This window comes from Heterodontus francisci, chromosome 3, assembly GCF_036365525.1.
Source record: "Heterodontus francisci isolate sHetFra1 chromosome 3, sHetFra1.hap1, whole genome shotgun sequence".
Taxonomy (NCBI): Eukaryota; Metazoa; Chordata; class Chondrichthyes; order Heterodontiformes; family Heterodontidae; genus Heterodontus; species Heterodontus francisci.
The window spans coordinates 205,378,563-205,397,485 of NC_090373.1; the positions used below are offsets into that span (position 1 = coordinate 205,378,563).

At 45.5% G+C, this 18,923-nt stretch overlaps 1 protein-coding gene across 1 annotated transcript in view; it reads left to right on the forward strand.

The window, feature by feature from the left end:
• The window catches only part of lrrc73 (leucine rich repeat containing 73), a 550,518-nt gene that overhangs the window by 296,584 nt on the left and 235,011 nt on the right, over window positions 1–18,923 (forward strand). Inside the window, exon 4 of the mRNA XM_068028166.1 lies at window positions 3,997–4,097. Within this exon, the coding sequence (XP_067884267.1) occupies window positions 3,997–4,097 (101 nt within the window). The remainder of the gene's footprint in view (window positions 1–3,996; window positions 4,098–18,923) is intronic.

The following is an 18,923-nucleotide window of genomic DNA, read 5'->3' on the forward strand; positions in this document are numbered from 1 at the left end:
TCCCAGTCTGCTTCACACTGCTCCTCTCCCAGTCTGCTTCACTCTGCTCCTCTCCCAGTCTGCTTCACACTGCTCCTATCCCAGTCTGCTTCATTCTGCTCCTCTCCCAGTCTGCTTCACACTGCCTCTCTCCCAGTGTGCTTCACACTGCTCCTCTCCCGGTCTGCTTCACTCTGCTCCTCTCCCGGTCTGCTTCACACTGCTCCTCTCCCGGTCTGCTTCATTCTGCTCCTCTCCCGGTCTGCTTCACACTGCTCCTCTCCCGGTCTGCTTCACACTGCTCCTCTCCCGGTCTGCTTCATTCTGCTCCTCTCCCAGTCTGCTTCACACTGCCCCTCTCCCAGTCTGCTTCACACTGCTCCTCTCCCGGTCTGCTTCACACTGCTCTTCTCCCAGTCTGCTTCACACTGCTCCTATCCCAGTCTGCTTCATTCTGCTCCTCTCCCAGTCTGCTTCACACTGCTCCTCTCCCAGTCTGCCTCACTCTACTCATCTCCCGGTCTGCCTCACACTGCTCTGACCCCAGTTTGCCTCACACTGCTCGGATCCCACTCTGCCTCACACTGCTCCTCTCCTGGTCTGCCTCACTCTACTCCTCTCCCGGTCTGCCTCACACTGCTCTGATCCCAGTTTGCCTCACACTGCTCTGATCCCACTTTGCCTCACACTGCTCCTATCCCGGTCTGCCTCACACTGCTCCTATCCCGGTCTGCCTCACATTGCTCCTCCCCCGGTCTGCCTCACACTGCTCCGATCCCAGTCTGCCTCACACTGCTCTGATCCCACTTTGCCTCACACTGCTCCTCTCCCGGTCTGCCTCACTCTACTCCTCTCCCGGTCTGCCTCACACTGCTGTGATCCCAGTCTGCCTCACACTGCTCTGATCCCAGTTTGCCTCACACTGCTCTGATCCCAGTTTGCCTCACACTGCTCGGATCCCAGTCTGCCTCACATTGCTCCTCTCCAGGTCTGCCCCACACTGCTCCTCTCCCGGTTTGCCTCACACTGCTCTGATCCCAGTCTGCTTCACACTGCTCTGATCCCAGTCTGCCTCATACTGCTCTGATCCCAGTTTGCTTCACACTGCTCTGATCCCAGTTTGCTTCACACTGCTCTGATCCCAGTCTGCCTCACACTGCTCTGATCCCAGTCTGCCTCACACTGCTCTGATCCCAGTTTGCCTCACACTGCTCTGATCGCAGTCTGCCTCATACTGCTCTGATCCCGGTCTGCCTCATACTGCTCTGATCCCAGTTTGCTTCACACTGCTCTGATCCCAGTTTGCTTCACACTGCTCTGCTCCCGGTCTGCCTCACACTGCTCCTCTCCAGGTCTGCCTCATACTGCTCCTCTCCTGGTCTGCCTCACACTGCTCCTCTCCAGGTCTGCCTCACACTGCTCCTCTCCCGGTCTCCCTCACACTGCTCCTATCCTGGTCTGCCTCAAACGGTCTCACAGTTCCTTCCCTTCCTAACAGCACTGTGGGTGTACCTACCTCACATGGACTGCAGCGATTCAAGAAGGCAGCTCACCACCAAGGGCAATTCGGGATGGGCAATAAATGCTGACCTGGCCAGTGACGCCCACATCCCATGATTGATTAAAAAAAAACACTGCTTCGATTCCAGTTCTTCCCTCACTGCTCCGATCGTGTTCTGCCTCACACTGCTATGATTCTGGTCTGTTTGACAGTACAATCAAATTGTAGTCAATGAACTGATGAGAGTTTGCAATTTGAAGCTATTACTCTCACTGTAAAACCTTAGAAAATATTACATCTTGTTGAATCAGGTGTATTAAACAACTAACTGGAGGAGGTGGCTCCACAAATATCCCCATCCTCAATGTTGGGAGAGCCCAGCACATCAGTGCAAAAGATAAGTCTGAAGCATTTGCAACAATCTTCAGCCTCCTCCTGAAGTCCCCAGCATCACTGATGCCAGTCTTCAGCCAATTCGATCCACTCCACATGATATCAAGGAATGACTGAAGGCCCTGGATACTGCAAAGGCTATGGGCCCTGACAACATTCTGGCAACTGAAGACTGGTGCTCCAGAACTTGCCGCGCCCCTCGCCAAGCAGTTCCATTACAGCTACAACACTGGCATCTGCCCTGCAATGTGGAAAATTGCCCAGGTATGTCCTGTACACAAAAGGCAGGACAAGTCCAACCAGGCAATTACTGCCCCATCAGTCTACTCTCAATCATCAGTAAAGTGATAGAAGGTGTCATCAACAGTGCCATCAAACAGCACTTGCTGATAACCTGCTCAGTGACGCTCAGTTTGGGTTTTGCCAGGGCCACTCAGCTCCTGACCTTATTACAGCCTTAGTTCAAACACAGACAAAAGAGCTGAACTCAAGAGGTGAGGTGAGAGATGCCTTTGACCTCGAGGCAGCATTTGACCGGGTATGGCATCAAGGAGCCCGAGCAAAACTGGAGTCAATGGGAATCAGGGGGAAAACTCTTCGTTTGTTGGAGTCATACCTAGCGCAAAGGAAGATGGTTGTTGGAGGTCAATCATCTGAGCTCCAGGACATCACTGCAGGAGTTCATCAGGGTAGTGTCCCAGGCCCATCCATCTTCAGCTGCTTCATCAATGACGTTCCTTCAATCATAAGGTCAGAAGTGGGGATGTTCTCTGATGATTGCACAATGTTCAGCACCATTCGCGACTCCTCAGATCCTGAAGCAGTCTGTGTTGAAATGCAGCAAGACCTGGATAATATCCAGGCTTGGGCTAATAAGTGGCAAGTATTATTCTTGCCACACAAGTGCCAGGCATCTCCTTCAAGAGAGAATGTAACCATCTCCCCTTGACATTCAATGGCATTACCATCGCTGAATCCCCCACTATCAACAATCTTGGGAGTTTCTCGAAACTGAACTGTAGTAGCCATATAAATACCATGATTACAAGAGCAGGTCATAGGCTACGAATTCTGCAGTGAGTAACTCACCTCCTGACTCCCCACAGCCTGTCCACCATCTACAAGGCACAAATCAGGAGTGTAATGGAATACTCTCCACTTGCCTGGATGGGTGCAGCTCCAACAACACACAAGAAGCTCAACACCATCCAGGACAAAGCAGCCCACTTGATCGGCACCCCATCTACAAACATTCAGTCCCTCCACCACCGACGCACAGTGGCAGCAGTGTGTACCATCTACAAGATGCACCGCTGGAATGCACCATGGCTCCTTAGACAGCACCTTCCAAACCCGGGATCTCTACCACCTATAAGGACAGGGCAGCAGATGCATGAGAACATCACCAGCTGCAAGTTCCCTCCAAGCCACACACCATCCTGACTTGGAACTATATCGCTGGGTCAAGATCCGGGAACTCCCTTCCCTAACAGCACTGTGGGTGTACCTACCCCACATGGACTGCAGCGGTTCAAGAAGCAGCTCACCACCTTCTGAAGGGCAATGAGGGATGGGCAATAAATGCTGGCAAAGCCATTGATGCCCACATCCCATGAATGTATTAAAAAAAACTGGGTTTTCAACAGAGTACCAACTTCATAATTCCTACTGAACAGTCTCACTGGCTCTGAACAACCTAGTTTTATATTTTGGAAAATGTCAGATTTCTCTGCTATGATCAAAACTCACTTATTTTTAAATTTTTTAAAGTTTGTTTGATATTTCAATTTTGCAGTCTGTAAAATGTTAATGATAAATGATAAATTTAATGTATTTTACTTCCTGATTTGCTGTGTGTGAGAATATGTCAATGTGATTGGCTGCTTCCCCTGCTTGATGACATCAATGTTGCTGGACGCTTGCAAATCCCCTTGCCAGCAGCAGATTCAAACTGATGTCGACAAAGGGGAAATCTATGCCACAGAGAATGCTAGATCTTTGTGGGCAGCTTTTTTCAAACTCAACGAGGAGCGCCATTGCTTCGCTGCTGGCCTTGAAATCCAAGCCATTGTATTTCTCCACAATTCCCTGGCTGTATTCAGTTTCTGCTGTTCCTTCTGCAGGTGATCACATTGCTGGGATGTTGGCAGTTGCAGTGGCTTCTAGTCGGACCCTGGAAGTGTTGGACCTGGAGGGAACAGGCCTCACAGATCAGTCTGCTCAGGTATAGAGGAACTTGTTTTCATTCAATAATTGTGTATCAGGATATAAAGGTGCTGATTTTCCAGTTTTTGGTGTTTTCTGTGCATTGAAAAGGGGTCAGAGACCATCAAATGGGTAACTGGAGGAAGCCCTCAGCTGACATGTGGGAATTTACAAATGACAGGAACAGTGACGTAACAATACGTCATAGGACACTTCGAATTCTCAATGATATAAACGGGCGTTCGAGAATTCTGGGCACTGAATTGTATGCAGAAGTAGGTAGTTTAGATGATTCATTCAACATTTTTAGGCTGTTCCCGGATGGTTTCTCTTCAAAAAAAATTCTGCCGCAATAAAGTTCTCGTGAACTTTGTACCAATAGTTTTATATATTTTTGCCCTCACCATTTTTATTAGCACCAATGGGTTTCCCAATGAGAGTTCCCACATCTGAGGTGCTTGGAGGGAGACAAGGACTACCACAGGGATGTCAGGAGGGATGTTCTGTGCTCAACTGTCAGTAGTTGCATCTGTAGCTGGAGGTGAACATACCTCATGTTGACAAATGATTAGTGTCTGTGAAGTCTCCAACTCTCAAGCTAGGTTGTGAAAGGAGGCCCAGTGGCATTTGTGTGAAGGCTTGACTAACTGGTGTGCTAGCTGGTTCTTCAGAAGCATCCAAGTCACTGCATGTATTCTTTATATAGTATTGCAAAATGGAAGGCATGCCAGAGTCAGCAGTGGGCACCCACAAATTTGCTGGTGTAGTAATAGCTGAGGCATTTTGTCCACAGTCATCACCACCCATGTCTTAAATTTATGGAATGCTGCAAATGTTCCTCAATGTATCAAATGAGATTGATCTTTACCACCTCCACTTCACAAGAAATGTTCTGACAGTTATATCATCAGCTGCAAGAATAGGGATGACCCTTCCTGTAGAACTGATTTTCCAGAACAAGAAGCTGTCACGTCATTGGGTTTTTCCAAGCCACCACAAGGGACATCAGGTTTGCTGCATGTCATGGTGCCTGCATTTTTGGAAGTGGAAAAATCTTGGGTGGGAATAATGTCTGCATTCTTGTCTGCTAACCCCACTGATGTCACAATCTTGTTTATTTTCTCCTTGGGAAGTATTGCAGTGTAAAACATCAGTACATCTTTAAGGCAGCAAGATCCAGAGTCAGTGGGCGAAAGTGCATTTTGGTTGCTCGGCAACAACCATACAGAGAGGGAGAATAGGGCTTCAATGTATCTATTTTGACTTTGAAACTGGCTAGCAGAGACACTTAGTTGACAGACTGATCCAGCATGTGAAGGAAATAGGAGCTCTCTCTCTCTAAGTCAGTTTAGACCCTGGGTAGTTTCTCTTTCAAACTTCTAAAAAGCTTCAAGCCAAATTAATTCCTTAAAGAAATAACAAATTGTTGATCTGCTGTGTTCATCGCTGGAAAAAGAAGAGTTTAATACTACAACTGCCAAACTGAACTGTTGAACCCCTGTCTCTGGAAGGATCTTTTTCTCATTGGACCTTGGAAGACTGCAAGTGAACTTTGACTGTGTTGTATCAGAAGACCGTTCATTGGAAGGGTAATCTGCAAAGACTATTGTTTTTTCTATTTTTTCGGGCAGCTAATTAAAAACCAAACTACTGTTCGTTTGAGTATATGTATGCGAATGCAGGAGTTAGATTTTTAAATAAGAAGTTATATTGGTTTATCTGAATAGTGTTTAAGATTTTAGTTATTTTAATAAATAGTTAATTTGCTGATATCTAAAGATACCTGGTTTGGTTCGCTTCATTCGAGGGTTACTAGATTGTTTCACTTCGACCGCTGCTTTCTTCGATTTGGAAAGCTTAAGGATATATGATGCAACCTATGCAGCAATGGGACTGAAGTGAATCAGAATCATATATTTTAATTGTGGGCTCATCAGCGGTCGAATCATATTTTAATTAAGCAGCTCGCGTCTGGAATCTAAATCAGACTAATTTGGAGGGCTCGCATTTGGCATCATATTAATTGCTGATTTCTGGGATAATATACAAATCGTGGTCTTGCGGCTGGCATCATATTAATTGCTCTCACTTCTGGGATCATATCAATTGGAAACTCGATTGTTGGGATCTAAATCTAACGTCAATTACGAAGAAATAAAAGGAACCAAGTCTCTTGTATAATAAGGTACAGTCGATACCATAGTAATCGCATTAGCAGTTGCAGCAGAGTTTTTGGGAAAGAGAGTGTTTCCCTCAGTGACTTGATAACTTTAACTAAGAATAAATTAAAAGAATTGGCAGCAAAATTGGGGTTAAAATTGAAATCAGATGCCAAAAAAGCAGCAATAATTTACATAATAGCCCAACATCTGGAATTAGAAGAAGACGAAGAAGAAGGGGAATACGAGGAACAAGAAAGTAGTAGGTCAGAGAGTGATGCAGTGGTATTGGCTAGGATTCAACAAGAAATAAAAAAAACTTGAGGTTGAAAAAGAAAAAGCAATAGCAATAAGAAAACTTGAACTTAAGAGAAAAAGTGAAAGAGAAGAGAGGGAATTTAGGTTAAAAGGGATGGAACTAAGACAACGGGAAAATGAAGGTCAGGAAAAATCTGAATTTAGCTCAGGACCCAGTGAAAAGCTGTTTAAATTTATTCAAGCTCTTCCTAAGTTCGAGGAAAGGAACGTAGAGGCATTTTTCATATCTTTTGGAAAAAATAGCCAAACAGATGAAATGGCCGAAGGAAAGTTGGACATTGCTTATACAAAGCAGGTTGGTATGCAGAGCTCATGACGTTTATGCTATGCTTCCTGAAGAGGCTTCTGCAGATTGAGATGGCAAAAAAGGCTATTCTTGCTGCATATGAGTTTGTCCTTGAAGCTTACCGTCAGAAGTTTAGGAACTTATGGAGATTGGCTGGGCAGACATATTTAGAATTTGAGGGGGTGAAGCAAAATAATTTGGATCATTAGATATGGGCATTAAAGGTGGAAACCACATTTGAGAACCATCGGGAGTTGATTCTCTTAGAAGAGTTTAAAAACTCCATTCCATCTGTAGTGAGAACTCATATAGATAACCTGAAGCTGGGCAAGCAGCAGAAATTGCTGATGATTTTGAGCTTGTGAATAAGCCTAAACCTTTTTTCCGTCACCCCCCTAACCCCAAGAAGCATAGAAAATGGGAGAGTAAAAGGAAGGCAAGTAGCCGGGGGCAAGAAGGAAGAGCTGGGAATGCCCCAGGATCATCTCCTCAGGTCAGAAAGGAAGGTGCTGAGGGTAGAGGTGCGGTTCGCAAGCTGAAGTGTTATCATTACCACAAAATGGGTCATCTTCGTTCAGAGTGCTGGAAATTGCGAGGTAAACCCATAGGACTTGTTGGGGTATGCAAAGTTAGTGCAGAGGAAAAGACTCTGACTGAGAGAATAGCAGACCGAAGTTCCGAAGAAGGGTCACTGACCCGAAACGTTAACTCTGCTTCTCTTTCCACAGATGCTGCCAGACCTGCTGAGTGATTCCAGCATTTCTTGTTTTTGTTTCAGATTTCCAGCATCCGCAGTATTTTGCTTTTATATTATTACTGGCCAGCTCTTTCAAAGGATGTGAGACAATTTTATAGGACATGCCATACCTGTCAAATGGTGGGAAAACCACAACCTACCATAAAACCAGCACTACTAGTTCCCATACCAGTGAGTGAGGAACCATTTAGCAGGGTATTAGTAAACTATGTAGGACAAAAACAAAAGCGGGACATCAATACATACTTACTATCATGGATATGGTTCCTCGATTCCCAGAGGCCATTCCTTTGAGGACAATTACTGCTAGAATAGTAGTAGAAAAGTTAACCCAATTCTTTACGAGATATGGGTTACCACTCGAAGTTCAATCAGATCAAGGTTCTAATTTCATGTCGAGGATATTTCAAGAAGTCATGGGCAATTTGTGAATTAGACAATTGAAATCTTCAGCATATCACCCACAGTCACAGGGAGCTTTAGAGAAATTTCACCAAACTCTCAAAACAATGATTTGAACATAATGTCACAAATATCCACATGACTGGGATAAAGGACTAGACTTTCTTTCAATTGTCACCAGAGACTCACCGAATGGGTCTACAGGCTTCAGTCCTTTCCAATTGGTTTACGGACATGAAGTAAGAGGTCCTCTAAAACTCATAAAAGACAGATTCTTGGAAGAATGAATGAATCTTTGATAATAGACTATGTGTCTGTGTTCCTGGAAAGGCTCACAAAAGCTTGTGGTGTGACTCAGGAACACCTTCAAGCATCTCAAGCTAATATGAAAAATGGGCAGACAAGAATGCAAAAGCCACCGATTTTCAGCCAGGGGATGAAGTATTCATGTTGTTACCGTTACAGGGAGACCATTAAAAGCACGGTTCAGTGGCCCATATAGAAGGATCAAGAGTGGATAAGGTAGATTACTTGATTGACACCCCTGAACACTGGAAGAAGAACCAGTTGTGTCACCGCAATATGCTAAAGCATATTACCACAGGGAGGAGGATAAGCCAGTAAAGGTATGTCAGGTAATCGAGACTGTTGAGAAGGAAAAGGATAGTGAGGATGAGGCAAAAGCAGGCCTAGGAAATTCTCAGGTTGAGCTTCCAACTATCAGATTAGCGAATACTGAATGGCTAGGAAAATTAGACAATATGCTTTTGCACTTAGAAGTAAAATAGCGTGAAAACCTAACCAGGCTTTTCACAATGTTTAAAAGAGTTTAAAACAACATCCTTACCACTTGAGTATAATGTAGGAAAGTGTGAAATTGTCCACTTTGGCAGGAAGAATAAAAAAGAAGCGTATTATCTAAATGGTGAGAGATTGCAGAGCTCTGAGATGCAGAGGGATCTTTTTTTTTATTCATTCATGGGATGTGGGCGTCACTGGCCAGGCGATCTGGGTGTCCTAGTGCGTGAATCGCAAAAGGTTAGTATGCAGGTACAACAAGTAATTAGGAAAGCTAATAGAATGTAGTGTTTTGCGATGGATAGAAAATTGTTTGGCGGACAGGAAACAAAGACTAGGGATAAATGGGTCTTTTTCTGAATGGCAGGCAGTGACTAGTGGGGTACCGCAGGGATCGGTGCTAGGACCCCAGCTATTCACAATATATATTAATGATTTTGATGAGGGAACTAAATGTAATATCTCCAAATTTGCAGATGACACAAAACTGGGTGGGAGGATGAGTTGTGAGGAGGATGCAGAGAGGCTTCAGGGTGATTTGAACAAGTTGAGTGAGTTGGCAAATACATGGCAGATGCAGTATAATGTGGATAAATGTGAGGTTATCCACTTTGGTAGCAAAAACAGGAAGGCAGATTATTATCTGGCGAAACTGAGAGAGGGGAATATGCAGTGAGACCTGGGTGTTCTCGTACACCAGTCACTGAAGGTAAGCATGCAGGTGCAACAGGCAGTAAAAAAGGCAAATGGTATGTTAGCCTTCATAGCACAAGGATTCGAGAACAGGAGCAGAGATGTCTTGCTGCAATTATACAGGGCCTTGGTGAGGCCACACCTGGAATATTGTGTGCAGTTTTGGTCTCCTTATCTGAGGAAGGATGTTCTTGCTATAGAGGGAGTGCAGCGAAGGTTTACAAGACTCAGTCCTGGGATGGTGGGACTGACGTATGAGGAGAGATGAGTCGGTTAGGATTATATTCGCTGGAGTTCAGAAGAGTGATGTGGAATCTCATAGAAACCTATAAAATTCTAACAGGACTTGACAGGGTAGATGCAGGAAGGATGTTCCCGATGGTGGAGGAGTCCAGAACCAGGGGTCAGAGTCTAAGGATACGGGGTAAACCTTTCAGGACTGAAATGAGGAGAAATTTCTTCACCCAGAGAGTGGTGAGCCTGTGGAATTCGCTACCACAGAAAGCAGTTGAGGCCAAAACATTGTATGTTTTCAAGAAGGGGTTAGATACAGCTCTTGGGTCTAAAGGGATCAAAGGGTATGGGGCGAAAGCGGGAACAGGCTACCGAGTTGGATGATCAGCCATGATCCTCATGAATGGCGGAGCAGGCTCGAAGGGCCGAATGGCCTACTCCTGCTCCTATTTTCTATGTTTCTATGTTAATGTTTTCGTTTATCGCGAGGGGAATTGAATACAAAAGTAGGGAGTTCATGCCTCAGCTATACAGGGCATTGGTGAGACCACATCTGGAGTACTGTGTACAGTACTGGTCTCCTTATTTAAGGATGGATGTAAATGCGTTGGAGGCAGTACAGAGAAGGTTTACTAGACTAATACCTGGAATGGGTGGGTTGGCTTATGAGGAAAGGTTAGACAGGCTTGGCTTGTATCCCCTGGAGGCGACTTGATTGAAACATAGAAGATCCTGAGGTGTCTTGATCGGGTGGATGTGGAAAGGATGTTTCCCCTTGTGGGAGAATCTTGAACTAGGGGGTCACTGTTTAAAAGGGGTCACGCATTTAAGACAGAGATGAGGAGAAATTTTTTCTCTCAGAGGGTCGTAAGTCTTCGGAATTCTCTTCTTCAAAAGGCAGTGGAAGCAGAGTCTTTGAATATTTTTAAGGCAGAGGTAGATAGATTCTTGATAAGTGAGGGGGTGGAAGGTTATCAATGTTAGGTGGAAATATGGAGTAATCAGTTCAGCCATGAACTTATTGAATGGTGGAGCAGGCACGACGGGTCGAGTGGCCTACTCTTGCTCCTAATTCGCATTTTCATATGTTTGAGTCCAGGCAAACAGGCCCAAGCGAAAGCAGAGATCCAGTACTTGCTGGAAAACAATTTGATTGAACCTAGTCAAAGTAGCTGGAGTTCACCAGTAGCTCGAGTACCTAAACTTGACAGGTCAACCCGCTTTTGTATAGATTATAGAAAAGTCAATGTGGTAACGAAGGCAACTTCTACCCAATTCCGCATTTAGAAGATTGTATCGACAGAGTGGGCACACTAAGTTTCTTACCAAGATCGATTTTTAAAGGGATACTGCCAAGTTCCTTTGACTCCTCGAGCCAAAGAGATATCAGCTTATGTAACACCTGTCGGGCTTTATCAGTGCCAACTGATGCCATTCGGACTAAAAAATGTCCAGCCACTTTTCAAAGATTAATGAATCAGGTGTTAGCCAGTGTTCCCAACTGTGTAGTATATCTTGATGACATACGAAGAAACAGAAACACTTAGCAAGAACACTTAAACCAGCTAAAAATTCTGTTTCAAAGATTACAAGCCGTGGACTTAGTGATAAATTTGGGAAAAAGTGAATTTGGAAAGGCAAGAGTAACTTACCTCGGACACATAGTGGGGCAAGGTCAGGTATTGCCAAAAACGGCAAAGGTACAAGCCTTAATGGAGTTCCCTATCCCGAAATCTAAATCGGAAATAATGAGGTTTTTAGGGATGTGCAGTTTTTACTGGAAATTTGTATGAAATTGCTCTGTTAACCGACTTGCTACAAAATAAAACAAAGTGGTATGGTCAGATGAATGCCAGGCAGCTTTTGAAAAGCTAAAGGCAATCTTAACTGATGAACCAGTGTTGGCTGCTCCAAATTTTGCTAAACCCTATAAACATCTGTGGAAAAGTTTATAAACGAAAATGCTAGAATCTTTAGATGGAGTCTGTTGTCACAGCCTTATCATCTAAGAATTGTACATCTATCGGGGAAAAATCATGTTATCGCCGACGCTTTGTCACGGATTTAACCATGTTAACTTATGTAGATGTCGATGGTATAAAGAGAATGCTGTAAATTATTAGTAGAGTGAATGGTTGAAAAAATCTTGCTTTGCCTCGACACTGACTCCCACTTATAGCCAGCGAGAATAACCTCAACAGCTGGCATGAGTGGAAAGTCTTTGAGGCTCAGGTTGCCACTAGGGGTCAGTCTGCCTTTGGGGGTCCAGCTGAAAAGGTCCGCAGCGAGATGTAGCAAGCAGTTGATTGGCAAAGATCAGGGGACAGGGGAAATCCAGAGGTCCAAGGGATCCTTGTGAAACCAGGAGGAACACTCCAACTTCTCCTGACCACCAAGTAACAGGGAATGAACAGGAGAACCCCTGCAGAAATCCACCACCTAACTGTCATCCTGCTGTGAGGGTGACACCGAGTTAATTAATCTTCAATATTTAGCCATTGTATCACTAGTTGTTGGCTAAAGTTGTTTTCATTATAAAACATAGACTTATACTTATGGATAATAAACACAAGGAGCTCATTTGTCACTATGATCAAGACTATCTGATCAGCTGTCTCTGCTGCGTTCCTCCTAACCACAATCCCACTCAGCCCCACTTCTAAAGCTCCCCCCGTTTTAGCCCTGAACTCACATCTTTCTCTAGTTTCTCATCCATCTCCCCACATGTCCTGTCCGAGCTCATCTTGTCTGTCACCTATCTCCACCTCCTGTTCCCTCGACCCTATTCCCACTAAATTCTTGACCAGCCAGCTTCCCTTCCTGGCTACAATGTTAGCTGATCAAGGGATGTTAGGGATCAAGGGATATGGGGAGAAAGCAGGAACAGGGTACTGAAATAGACGATCAGCCATGAGCTTTTTTGAATGGTGGAGCAGGCCCGAAGGGCCGAATGGCCTACTCCTGCTCCTATTTTCTATGTTGCTATGTTTCTATATTGCTGATGATTTTCACTCTTCACGAGTTATCCCTCTTTCATTTAAATTTGCCATCATCACACCTCACCTCAAAAAACCAACACATGACCCTACTATAATAAAAGCAAAATACTACGGATGCTGGAAATCTGAAATAAAAACAGAAAGTCATGGAAAAACTCAGCAGGTCTGGCAGCATCTGTGGAGAGAGAAGCAGAGTTAACATTTCAGGTCGTTGACCCTTCTTCAGAACTGGGACATGGGACATCCTTGCAAACTACCACCCCATCTCCAACCCCCCATTCCTCTCCAAAGTCCTTGAATGTGTTGTTGCCTTCCAAGTCTGTGCCCATCTTTTGTGGATCCCATGTTTGAATCAGGTTTCCCACCCTTGCAACAGTACCAAAGCAATTCTTATCAAAGTCACAAATGACGTCCTATGTGACTGTGACAAAGGTAAACATTTCCTCCTCTTCCTCCTTCTCAACCTGTCTGCAGCCTTTGACACGGTTGACCACATCATCTTCCTCCAATGCCTCTCTACTGTCATCTTGCTGGGTGGGCCTGCTCTCACCTGGCTCCATTCTTATCTAATCAGAGCCAGCGAATCACTGGCAATGGCTTCTCTTCAGCTCCTGCACCATTACCTCTGGTGTACCCTAAGGATCTATCCTTGGCTCCCTTCTATTTCTCATCTATGTGCTGCCCCTCAGCAACATCATCTGAAAGAATGATGTTAGTTTTCACATGTATGCTGATGACACTCATAGTCATAGAGTCGTACAGCATAGAAACAGGCCCTTCGGCCCACCGCGTCCATGCCGACCATAATGCCTATCTATACTAATCCCATCTGCCTGCATTAATTCCTTAGCCCTCTATGCCTTGCTCATTCAAGTACCTGTCCAGATGCCTCTTAAATGTTGCTACTGTTCCTGCCTCCACCACCTCCTCAGGCAGCTCATTCCAGATACCCAAAATTCTTCGTGTGAAAAATTTACCCCTTTGATCCCCTTTAAACCTCCTCCCTCTCACCTTAAATACATGCCCTCTAGTTTTAGTCACCCCTACCATGGGAAACAGACTCTGGCTATCTACCCTATCTCTGCCTCTCATAATTTTATATACCTCAATCATGTCCCCTCTCAGCCTCCTTCGCTCCAGGGAAAACAGACCCAGCCTATCCAATCTCTTTATAACTCAAGCCCTCCAAACCAGGCAACATCATTGTGAATCTTTTCTGCACCCTCTCTAGCTTAATCACATCTTTCCTGTAGTGCGGCAACCAGAACTGCACACACTACTCCAAATGCGGCCGAACCAACATCATGTAGAACTGTAACATGACATCCCAGCTCTTGTACTCATTGCCTCAGCCAATGAAGGCAAGCATGCCATACGCCTTCTTCACCACCCTGTCTACCTGTGTTGCCATTTTAGGGAACTATGTACTTGCACCGCAAGGTCTCTCTGCTCAACAACACTCCCCTGCCATTCACTGTATATGTCCTGCCCTGGTTTAACTTCCCAAAATGCATCACTTCACACTTGTCTGCGTTAAATTCCATTTGCCAATCCCTTGCCCACTGTCCCAGTTGATCTATATCCTGTTGTAACCTTAGACAACCTTCTTCACTGTCCACTATACCACCAATTTTGGTGTCATCTGCAAACTTACTAATCATGCCCCTTACATTCACATCCAAGTCATTAATATATATGACAAACAACAGAAGGCCCAGCACCGATCCCTGCAGCACACCACTGGTCACCGGCCTCCAATCTGAAAAACAACCCTCCACTACCACCCTCTGCCTCCAATCACCAAGCTAATTTTGTATCCAATTTACTAGCTCACCCTGGATCCCATTTGTTTGAACCTTCTGGAACAGCCTACCATGCGGGACCTTGTCATAGGCCTTGCTAAAGTCCATGTAGACAACGTCCATCGCCCTGTCCTCGTCAATCCTCTTGGTCACCTCCTCGAAAAACTCAATCAAATTCGTGAGACATGATTTCCTACGCACAAAGCCATGCTGAACCTTGGATAACGAGGGATATTGTGAGCCTAATCAAAAAGAAAAAGGAAGCATTCGTAAGGGCTAGAAGGCTGGGAACAGACGAAGCCCTTGAGGAATATAAAGAAAGTAGGAAGGAACTTAAGCAAGGAGTCAGGAGGGCTAAAAGGGGTCATGAAAAGTCATTGGCAAACAGGATTAAGGAGAATCCCAGGGCTTTTTATACGTATATAAAGAGCAAGAGGGTAACCAGAGAAAGGGTTGGCCCACTCAAGGACAGAGAAGGGAATCTATGTGTGGAGCCAGAGGAAATGGGCGAGGTACTAAGTGAGTACTTTGCATCAGTATTCACCAAAGAGAAGGACTTGGTGGATGATGAGTCTAGGGAAGGGAGTGTAGATAGTCTGGGTCATGTCGTTATCTAAAAGGAGGAGGTGTTGGGCGTCTTGCAAAGCATTAAGGTAGATAAGTCCCCAGGGCCTGATGGGATCTACCCCAGAATACTGAGGGAGGCAAGGGAAGAAATTGCAGGGGCCTTGACAGAAATCTTTGCATCCTCATTGGCTACAGGTGAGGTCCCAGAGGACTGGAGAATAGCCAATGTTGTTCCTTTGTTTAAGAAAGGTAGCAAGGTTAATCCAGGAAATTATAGGCCGGTCAGCCTTACGTCAGTGGTAGGGATATTATTAGAGAGGATTCTTCGGGACAGGATTTACTCCCATTTGGAAACAAATGAACTTATTAGCGAGAGGCAGCATGGTTTTCGAAGGGGAGATCGTGTCTCACTAACTTGATTGAGTTTTTTGAGGAATTGACGAATATGATTGATGAAGGAAGGGCAGTGTATGTTGTCTATATGGACTTTAGCAAGGCCTATGACTAGGTCCCGCAAAAGGTGAAGTCACACGGGATCAGAGGTGAGCTGGCTCGGTCATAGAAGACAGAGGGTAGCAGTGGAAGAGTGTATTTCTGAATGGAGAGCTGTGACTAGCGGTGTTCCGCAGGGATCAGTGCTGGGACCTTTGCTGTTTGTATTATATATAAATGATTTGGAGGAAAATGTAGCTGGTCTGATTAGTAAGTTTGCGGTCAACACAAAGGTTGGTGGAGTTGCTGATAGTGATGAGGATTGTCAGAGGATACAGCAGGATATAGATCGGTTGGAGACTTGGGCGGAGAAATGGCAGATGGATTTTAATCCAGAAAAATGTGAGATAATGCATTTTGGAAGATCTAATACAGGTGGGAAGTATACAGTAAATGGCAGAACCCTTAGGAGTATTGACAGGCAGAGAGATCTGGGCGTACAGGTCCACAGGTCACTGAAAGTGGCAATGCAGGTAGATAAGGTAGTCAAGAAGGCATACGGCATGCTTGCCTTCATCGGTCGGGGCATAGAGTATAAAAATTGGCAAGTCATGCTGCAGCTGTACAGAACCTTCGGCCACACTTAGAATATTGCATGCAATTCTGGTCGCCACACCACCAGAAGGACGTGGATGCTTTAGAGAGGGTACAGAGGAGGTTTACCAGGATGTTGCTTGGTCTGGAGGGCATTAGCTATGAGGAGAGTTTTGATAAACTCGGATTGTTTACACTGGAACGACGGAGGTGGAGGGGCGACATGATAGAGGTTTACAAAGTTAGGAGTGGCATGGACAGAGTGGATAGTCAGAAGCTTTTTCCCAGGGTGGAAGAGTCAGTTACTAGGGGACATAGGTTTAAGGTGCGAGGGGCAAAGTTTAGAGGGGATGTGCGAGGCAAGTTCTTTACACAGAGGGTGGTGAGTGCCTGAAACTTGCTGCTGGGGGAGGTGGTGGAAGCAGGTACGATAGCGACGTTTAAGAGGCATCTTGACAAATACATGAATAGGATGGGAATAGTGGGATACGGTCCCCGGAAGTGCAGAAGGTTTTAGTTTAGACAGGCAACAAGATCAGCGCAGGCTTGGAGGGCCGAATGGCCTGTTCCTGTGCTGTACTGTTCTTTGTTCTTACTATTCCTAATCAGACCACGCCTTTCCGGATGCATATAAATGCTGTCTCTCAGAATCCCTTCCAATAACTGCTGTTCCAATCAGTGCTGTATCTCTAAATAAATAAATAAACTTTCCCACCACTGATGTCAGGCTTACCGGCCTGTAGTTCCCTGGCTTATCCCTGCTGCCCTTCTTAAATAAAGGCACAACATTAGCTATCCTCCAGTCTTCCAGTACCTCACCCATGGCTAACGATGATACAAAACCCTCTGCCAGGGCCCCAGCAATCTCCTCCCTCGCTTCCCATAGCATCCAAGGACACACCTGGTCAGGCCCTGGGGATTTATCCACCTTAATGCGTTTCAAAACCTCCAACACCTCCTCCTTTGTAATGTTGATATGCTCCAGGATATCGGTGTTCCCTCCCTTGAACTCACGAGCTTCCATGACCTTCTCCACGGTAAATAGGGACGAGAAATATTCATTTAAGACCTCGCCCATTTCCTGTGGCTCCACACATAGATTACCACACAGATCCTTAAGAGGACCTACTCTCTCCCTAGCTACCCTTTTACTCTGAATATACTTATCGAATCTTTTAGGATTCTCCTTTATCTTATCTGCCAGGGAAATCTCATGGCCCCTTTTCGCCCTCCTAATTTCCTTCTTAAGTGTACTCCTACATCCCCTATACTCCTTGAGGGACTCGCTCGATCCCAGCTGCCTATACCTGACATTTGCCTCCTTCTTTGTCCTGAGCAGACCCTCAATATCCCTCGTCAACCAAGGTTCCCTAAACTTGCCAGCCTTGCCCTTCCATCTAACAGGAACATGCCGGCCCTGAACTCTTCCTGTCTCACTTTTAAAAGCCTCCCACTTGCCAGACGTCCCTTTACCTGTAAACAGCTTCTCCCATTCAACTTTTGAGAGTTCCTGTCTGATGCCATCGAAATTAGCCTTCCCCCAATTTAGGACTTCAACCTGAGGACCAGTCCTATCCTTTTTCATAACTATCTTGAAGTTAATAGAGTTATGGTCACTGGTCCCAAAGTGCTCCCCCACTGACACATCAAACACCTGCCCATCTTCATTTCCTAAGAGGAGGTCGAGTGTAGCCCCTTCTCTAGTAGGGCCATCCACATACTGCTTATTCTTCCCCATCTGATCCCTTGGCACTAAGACAGTCCCAGTCAATATTAGGGAAGTTAAAATCACCTACTGTTACAACCCTATAATTCCTACACCTATCTGTGATTTCCCTACATATATGCTCCTCCACTTCCCTCTGACTATTGGGGGGCCTATAGTACAATCCCATCAAAGTAATCACCCCTTTCTTATTTCTAGGTTCTACCCATATGGCCTCGCTGGACATTCCCCCCGGGATATCCTCTCTAAGTACTGCCGTGATGTCCTCCCTAATCAATAGTGCAACTCCCCCTCCTCTCTTACCTCCACCTCTGTCACGCTGGAAAGATCGGTACCCCAGAACATTGAGCTGCCAGTCCTGCCCATCCCTCAACCACGTTTCCATAATAGCTATAATATCACAATCCCATGTACCGATCCATGCTCTGAGTTCATCTGCCTTACTGTAAGGCTTCTTGCATTAAAGTAAATGCATTTTAGCCTATCAGACCTTCCACGCTCCCTGTCCTGCCCCTGCCCGGCCTGCCTACTGGACTTGCTTGCTTTAACCTCTACATTTGCCTCAACTATCTCATCTGAGAGACTCCTACTTTGGCTCCCTGCAAGACTAGTTTAAACCCTCCCGAGTAGTGCGAGCAAACCTCCCTGCAAGGATATTGGTCACCCTCCAGTTTAGATGCAACCCGTCCTTCTTGTACAGGTCACCTCTGCACCAGAAGAGATCCCAATGATCCAAGTAGTTGAAGCCCTCCCGCCTACACCAGCACTTCATTTGCCTAATTCTCCTATTCCTACCCTCACTAGTACGTGGCACAGGGAGTAATCCTGAAATTACAACCCTAGAGGTCCTGCTTTTTAACCTTCTGCCTAACTCCCTATATTGACTTTGCAGGACCTCATCTCTTTTCCTGTCTATGTCGTTAGTACCAATCTGGACCACGACCTCTGGCTGCTCACCCTCCCCTTTCAGAATGTCCTGCAACCACTCCGAGACATCCTTGACCCTCGCACCAGGGAGCCAACATACCATCCTGGAGTCTCGTTTGCGGCCACAGAAACGCCTATCTGTACCCCTTAC